This window comes from Eretmochelys imbricata, chromosome 6 (assembly GCF_965152235.1).
Source record: "Eretmochelys imbricata isolate rEreImb1 chromosome 6, rEreImb1.hap1, whole genome shotgun sequence".
Taxonomy (NCBI): Eukaryota; Metazoa; Chordata; order Testudines; family Cheloniidae; genus Eretmochelys; species Eretmochelys imbricata.
Window position 1 is genome coordinate 52,150,643 of NC_135577.1, and position 7,677 is coordinate 52,158,319.

At 41.3% G+C, this 7,677-nt stretch overlaps 1 protein-coding gene across 1 annotated transcript in view; it reads right to left on the reverse strand.

The window, feature by feature from the left end:
- Nucleotides 1-7,451, reverse strand: part of SLC1A2 (solute carrier family 1 member 2) — a 40,251-nt gene extending 32,800 nt beyond the window's left edge. The window contains exons 1-4 of the mRNA XM_077820183.1: nucleotides 7,436-7,451; nucleotides 5,327-5,476; nucleotides 2,725-2,877; nucleotides 1,778-2,028 (exon numbers count right to left, since the gene is read on the reverse strand). Of these exons, the coding sequence (XP_077676309.1) occupies nucleotides 1,778-2,028; nucleotides 2,725-2,877; nucleotides 5,327-5,456 (534 nt within the window). The 5' untranslated portion in view covers nucleotides 5,457-5,476; nucleotides 7,436-7,451. The remainder of the gene's footprint in view (nucleotides 1-1,777; nucleotides 2,029-2,724; nucleotides 2,878-5,326; nucleotides 5,477-7,435) is intronic.
- Between the last annotated feature and the right edge of the window lie 226 nt (nucleotides 7,452-7,677).

Here is a 7,677-nt window from a genome sequence, read left to right on the forward strand (position 1 = left end):
GCTTTGGACTGGGCCCATATGGGGCAATGTTAAAAAAGGGTCAGAGTGATAGCTGAGTCATAGGTGGCAAGATGAACTGTGCACACTAGCCATTAACACTATGCCGACTGAACAAGTCCAAGAAAAAAAAGTGTTGGATATTAGCAGCTTAATTCACCCTCACTCTTTCCAACTCATTCCCTGTTCCTACCTATGGATATTTGATCCATTTCCTATAGATCAAGGGCTGAATTCTCTTCCTCTCTATGATACAAGTAGGAGCAAAGAGGGAAAAACAGAACCCCACTTATTTTATGAGGACACTTCTCAATTTTCAAACAAAACATTGTGGTTTTTAGCCAGCCACGATTTGGCCACATGACCTCTATCTCCATGATGATTTGGGAATATTCTGAACATGCTCTTTTTAAACGCCAAGGACTCTGTGTTTTTATTTGAGAGTATGGGGAAGAAATAAAGCTCTCTGGGTCCTTTTGGCAGCTTAAGTCTGCCCCCTCTGTGTTCTCACTTTACTCCTCGCCCAATCCTCCCACCTGTAGCCACAGCTCCAGTTAACATTCTATTTCAAGTAGTACCATTTAGGAACTTCTAATAATGGGTTTGGCAACAAATCTTGTTTGGTTCAACAAAAATAGACTGCATGATTGCCAAACAATTTAACTTTAGGAAAAAGCATCTCACACACAAGAAAGCTGCTGACAGAGGAACTGGGAAGCATATGTTCTTTGTAAGCATTTCTTTTATCTCTTACCAACACTGTGTTAATTTAATGCTGGTGAAAAGTGATTAGAGACTGAAGTATTTAACTCCAGAATAGGCAACAGCAGTATAAATCTCCTCCCTTCCCAGCCACTGCCCCCACAAGATGCCTTACAGCTGACATTGTGGAGCCCTCTATAGGCAGTTCAGCCATTTGTCTCCATTATCCATATAGATCTTGGTCTCCAGACAGACAACGAACTTGTGGTATGGGACAGTGGGTTTTGTGATGTGGACACCTGATCACTGGGAACTGGCCTGAAACCACCAATACATTTCACAGAGGGCATTGGACAACACTTAGCACCCGGACTGAATTCAAATTCAACTAGCAGCTGAGAGGTGAAATGTTCCATGACTCAACCATCCAGAACCCAGCATCTTTCTAGAGCAGGGGTAGGCCACCTATGGCATGCCTCCACCAGCTGATTTTCAGTGGCACTCACACTGCCCAGGTCCTGGCCACCAGACTGGGGGGCTCTGCATTTTAATTTAATTTTATATGAAGCGTCTTAAACATTTTAAAAACCTTATTTACTTTACATACAACAATAGTTTAGTTATATATTATGGACTTATACAAAGAGACCTTCTAAAAACATTAAAATGCATTACTGGCACGCGAAACCTTAAATTAGAGTGAATAAATGAAGACTCGGCACACCACTTCTGAAAGGATGCTGACCCCTGTTCTAGAGCATTAAATGTTGTACATGAAGAATGAGGTGATTTTAAAAGATTACTTACTAGTGAACTGAAAAGACCTTTTTCAAAGAATTGATTCAAATAAAAGTGCTCAAGAACTGAAATCAGGAACAAAATTACGACATAGTAAAAGAAAATAGTTATAAACTATTTCCCTTCCTAATTTACCTGCCCAAAACTATAGTCCTGTATTCTCCCCATCAGTAATTTAATGCCTTTCACGAGGTGAAAGACAGAACTCTGAACACATATCTTGGAATGTAAAAAGGTCTTCGCATTTAAAAAGAATGTTGTGAGGAATAGGAATATTTACCTGCTGGAAGCATGCTTGGACTAGATTTTCAGGGAACAGGTTCCGGATGAGATCCAAGAAAGCATCCAAACTGGATACTTCATCATTTTTCTTTCCTTCTCCCAGCTGCTTCTTGAGTTTTGGATTTCCTGGGTGAATGGCTAAAACCAGAATCACCCCTAGCACAGCAGCAATGATAGTAGTAGACATGTAGTAGACCATGGCTCTTGTGCCCAGTCGGCCACTAGCTTTAGCATCCAAACCTGACAGTCCTGTGTTTAAAGAAATATGCAGTGGGACTAGTTATTATACAATTCATCAAATTATCACAAACCATCTGGAGACTCTGCCTATAGTTATTTCCATTTTAGTAACTATCTTGAGATGTTTTTTCTCCCTTAGGAATTCTTCACAATGTAGATGGTGCCATGAAGAACTTCCAATTTTTCTCCCATCTGAACAACACGTGTTTAAAGCTCCTGCTACCTGTGGAGAAATGGCTAAGACTGAATTCAACTGAATCCTTAATTGAGGGGTGTTATTGAGAAACACTAATCATGTTCATTAGGGCAAAGCAAACCTTGTAGTGATATCCTTTTGCCATTTATTTCCTGGAAGCTGGCCATTTCAAGGATGAGACACAGCTTTGAGCAATCCATGCTGTCCAAACCTGTGCTACCATTCATACCCACATCCTTAAGTGGGATTTGTAAGACAGTATATTAGGGAAATGGTGACATTCAAGAGAGTAGCACATGCTTATTTGGATACAAATTGGTTAGCAGCATCAACTACTGAAATCAATGAAGTTACACCAGAAACTGACTTCACCCATGAAATATGAATCAGCTATTATTAATTGCAAAAGACTCACTGCATCACATAATTATTCTTCCCTTCTCACTAAAGATGAACTATGTAATGTCTTTAGCTAGCATTTTAAAGTATTTATTGCTAATAGATCTCACCTGTGATTAAACTGGATATAATTAAAGGTAGGATCAACATTTTTAACATCCTCATAAGGATATCACCTGGAAAGGCTATTAACATGATGATGTCAGGATCAATAGGAGTTGCCAGACGAAGAAGACCCCCACACAATGCACCCATGATGACACCTGAAAGGAGAATTAAAAAGGAAGGGTGGAGAAAGGAACCAGAGTCATAGAAGTGGAGCACTGGAAGGGACCTCAGGAGGTCTAGTCCAGTCCCCTGCACTCAAGGAAGGACTACGTAATAAGGAGGCCATTCGTGACAGGTGTACATCTAACTGTTCTTAAAAACCTCCAGTGACACAGATTCCAGAATCTCCTGAGACAATTTCTTCCAGTGCTTACCTAACCTGACAGGAAGTTTTTCCTAATGTCCAACCTAAACCTCCCTTGATGAAATTTAAGCCCATTGCTTCTTGTCTTATTCTCAGAGTTTAACTAGAACAATTTTTCACCCTCCTCCTTGTAACAATCTTTTATGTACTTGAAAATTGTTACTATGTTGCCCCTCAGTCTTCTCTTTTCCAGACTAAACAAATCCTTTTTTTTTTTTCAATCTTTCCTCATAGGTCAGGTTTTCTAGACTTTATCATTTTTGTTGCTCTCCTCTGGACTTTCTCCAATTTGTCCACATCTTTCCTGAAACACAGTGCCCAGAACTGGACACAGTACTCCAGTTGAGGCCTTATCAGCATGGAGTACAGTGGAAACTTGAATCTTTATTCAACATACAGAAGAACAATCTTGAAGAAAAATGGTTTCAGAATGATCCTACTACATTCTGTCCAGTGTTATCTTTCATCTGACAATCCCACAGTAATTTGCAAATATTAATTAAGCCACAGTGCCCTGAGAGGAAGGTAAGTCTAGTTAGTATAATCACTGCACAGGTGGCTGAACTGAGGCACAGAGAGGTGAAGTGAATTATTCAAGACTATACCAGCAGTCAAAGCAAAATACAGTCAGTAGAAGAGCCAGAAATAGAACCCATCAGTCCTGAATACCACTCCTCTGCTTTCACCACTAGAACAGCGCCATTTCAAAACTCCAGTGGTATTACTTTGTCTTACCAAGCATACATTTTGCTTTGAGCTCTCTTCCTACAGAAGAATTGGCAAACAATATCACAGCTCAGCGAGAGATCTGATGGGAAAACTAGCAAGACTTTGTGATGAATATACATTCTACATTTTGTTACCAATATATTTAATATTAACGTTGAGTTCTCTGAATGGATTGCTATTAGTATCCAGTTCACAGACATACAACAGAGCAGAAAAGACCTAACAGATTACCCCCTATCAGGATTGCAATACACACAGTGCATCTATTCCAATCTGAAATTACTAAGGCAATGGGGCTGCCACTATTCCCCATCAGAAACTATTCCGTAATCCTGCACATGTCACTGTTAGATAACTTTTTTCAATATACAGCCTAAACCTTTGATTGCTGAATTTCATCCCATTGTTCTTAGTCTCACTATCTTAGATCGTCCTAAACAATTCCTTTGATTAGTTATTACTATTATTTATTTGTATTGCAATACTATCTTGGAGCCCTAGTCAGGGACCAGCACCTCATTGTTCTAGGTGCTATGTAAACAGAACAAAACAGTCCCTGCCCCAAATAGCTTACAATTTAAATACAGTGTTTACGTCTTTAAAATACTTGAATTTCCCTTTGCACTGTTACTGCATGTTTTTATCTCAGCTGTCTCTGTCTTTCTGATCTCAGGCCCTGTGTACAATCTCTATTGTAATAAGACACCACAAGACAATCTGAATTGTGCTTTGAAACTATTGTTGGAATAACTTATGGTTCTATGGTGATATCAGGTTGGTTCAATGAGAAATAAACTTATTTTATCATTGTGATCCTCTTGGAGAGTGAATCAGGCATCTTGGAGGTACTGGTCCAAGCCCAAACTTCTTGTCTATACAATTTCAGCTATGGGAAGGTTGAAAGTTGCACTACTTTTGAACTAAAGCTGCAGTTGGTCATTCAAGCAAAATGGACTGGGTCCATGAATTCACTGCATTTGAAAAAAAGTAGTGGACATGGGCCCAATAACCCACAAAAAGATGTCAAACTGATCCATATTTGGAGGGTTCTAAAACCAGAAAGCACTATTTCAAACTAGGTCACTGAACCCAATGTCTGTGGCAAGAGACACATAGGAGATAAAGCTTGAGTCTCAGCCAGGCTGAGTGGAGGAAAGTGTAAAAGATCAGGTAAAGGGTTTGTTTTTATATTTTCAAAGAGATTGAAAAGAAAATAGAGATTTTCTCTTTTTAGTGATGGTGAAAGACATCACTTAAGTCCTATTACAGCCACAAAACACATGCAGCATGGACATTAGCTCTTCAGGATTCCTCCATGCTACTCCATCCATGTGCCTTTTCCCTGAACTAACAGAACCATGCTTACTGGGGGAAAGGGTAAATTCAGTCTCCGTTGCCCATTCATTCCTTGGCTGCCCAGCTGAGATTGGCAAACTTGTAGGCATTGCTGAACACAAGTACAGTCTGTACACAAAGAACCATAGGATGCATACAAGCAGAGTATATCTTACCAAATACAGTAAGAGACAAGAGCAGGTTTTTTCTGAGTGATTGGCAGAACCGCAGGCATACATTCTTGGGCCTTGGCTCCACAGGGCTCAGTTGGCTTTCATGCATCCGCACTTCTACCTGCTTAGGCATATTGTTGGCACTAGAAGAAAAATGAATACCAGGTAAGCAGCTATAGTACCAGGTGCCAGAAGTGGGAGAAAACAGTTGAACTTTAAATGTACCACTGTCACATGTGTCTGGCAACTCTGATTCTGATAGCAAGATTTGGAACGTCCCATATCTTTGTAGGGTTTGAGTCCCAAAAGGCACAAACAGGTCAGCTGAGGTGGTAGTCTGGTATTGTCAAGGAAGTTCCATACAAACATGGCCAAATGCACAACAGCTAAAGTACTACGGCATTCTCAGTGGGGAAGGGGGAGGGGGCAGGGGAAAAGAGGCCTAAGCTCTGTCGATGGTGCCTTGTGATGTGCAGTGCCCAAGCAGCAGGGCTCTCAGTGTGTTGGGTGGATCCAGGTGAAAGACCACAAAGAGAAGCATGTTGAGCAGTGACCCCCACACTGGCGGCAGAGAGCTGCAGCCCGTGCTCTCTCTTGGAGGATGTGGGGCCCTGTATAACTGCCTGGGAGGAAGTTGCACACTAGCTCTGCTGCGTCTGTGCTCAGAGAATGAGTAGCAACAGTCTGCCCAGGTTCTGAATGGCTATGCTAGAGAGCATCCACGTAGGACAAGACAGAATGTGTCCCTAAAAATATTCAGATTAAAAGCTAGGTCTATATAGAGTAGACAGAATATGCTTACACCGTATGCAAAAGCTGGTGCAGTGCCGGAGCTACTGACAGTAAGACAAATTCCCCTTTCTGCTCCAGCCATTTTGCACTGCCCGCGTGATGCTAAGTGCTTGGTTCCTTGTGAAGACTTTCCATGGTAGAGTTCGATTTCCCCACTGGTGTAAAGTTAGCACAGCCAGCACAGGAAAGGCGTCAGGGAGGCAGGTGGAATGCCAAAGTGGGGGATCATGGTGGAGCAGAGCACTGCCATACATATGCTTCACTGGTGTAAAGTCCCTTCCACCACTCTAACTAATGCCAGGTCAGGTGGCGCCAAATCAGAGAGCTGCAACTGGCTCCCTCGGGCCCCCAACTCTTCTGTGCTGGGCACAGCTCAGGCACGGGAAAGAACTGGGAAATGCCTTTTATTTATCCAAAGTTTTAAAAAGTCAATTGTTTGTGCATTATGGCCCTCATTCTGCCACCCCGCTCACATTGCATGGTACCTTACACGCTGAGAGGCCCATTGAACTCAATAGGCCTACTCATGCAGTATAGGTACTCCTACTCAATATAAGGAGGGCAGATTATCGGGGTCCATAATGGGTCACATTCTGCCCTCAGTTAGATGTGTGCATCTTCCATTGATTTCCATAGAAGTTCCATACATTAGTGTGAGAGCAGAATTTGTATAGGCATTAAGTCCCAGGTCACTCTGGAAGACCAAATATCATTTACAAGGTAGAAATGGTGTCCCAAAAATTATATAAACAAATAACTCAGTCAGTCAGTCAGTCAGTCATCAGTCCATGTCAATGCAAATGCTATGATTCATAGAGAGAACAGATGTTTGGTTCTCAAGTAACCACAGAAAGATAACAAAAGTTGAACACTGCACTTGGGTCGTGATTTTATCATGTGCTACACAATCTATGTTTTGTTCCGAGATGTCATATACTATATGCAGCACACTGAAAACACTGGGGCAATATTTTCTCTGTCTGACGTGTGGATAAAAATCTCACGTCTAACAGCAATGTTAAAAATTCAAATGCTTAGATCATTATCCTTTGTGGCCTATTTTATTACATGCCGATTGTCATATAGCACCACGGCTTTTAACAGATATTTACACCTTACAAATTTTAGCAACAATGATTATTCTGCCTTATACAAGACTTATTGGTTAGAATTTCCAGAGTCAATGCATGCTGCCATCACACTTTTCACCCTAAGACATAAAATATGTAAAGCTTGTCTTCTGAATGCATTGCAAAGGCCTCAAGTGAAGCACAGGACACCAAAGTGGGACTTGATCCTGCTAGTTACTGAGAACTCCTCTGAGGTGTTTGCAATAATGTGGGGGATCTTTTCTTTTTGATTTTGCCTAAAGTTTCCTGTCAATTTATCTTCAAGGTTTCACAGGAATATAGGGTGAGAGAACACTGGGTGTGGGGTAGATATTTGGTCTAAAGTGAGTGACACATTCCATTTGGAGGTGGAGTGGAAACCAGAGATGAACCCTAATTGTAAAATTTGAGTCAGAATTTTCTCAGGGTGTTTGCACTTGGAGTTTTGGTTCA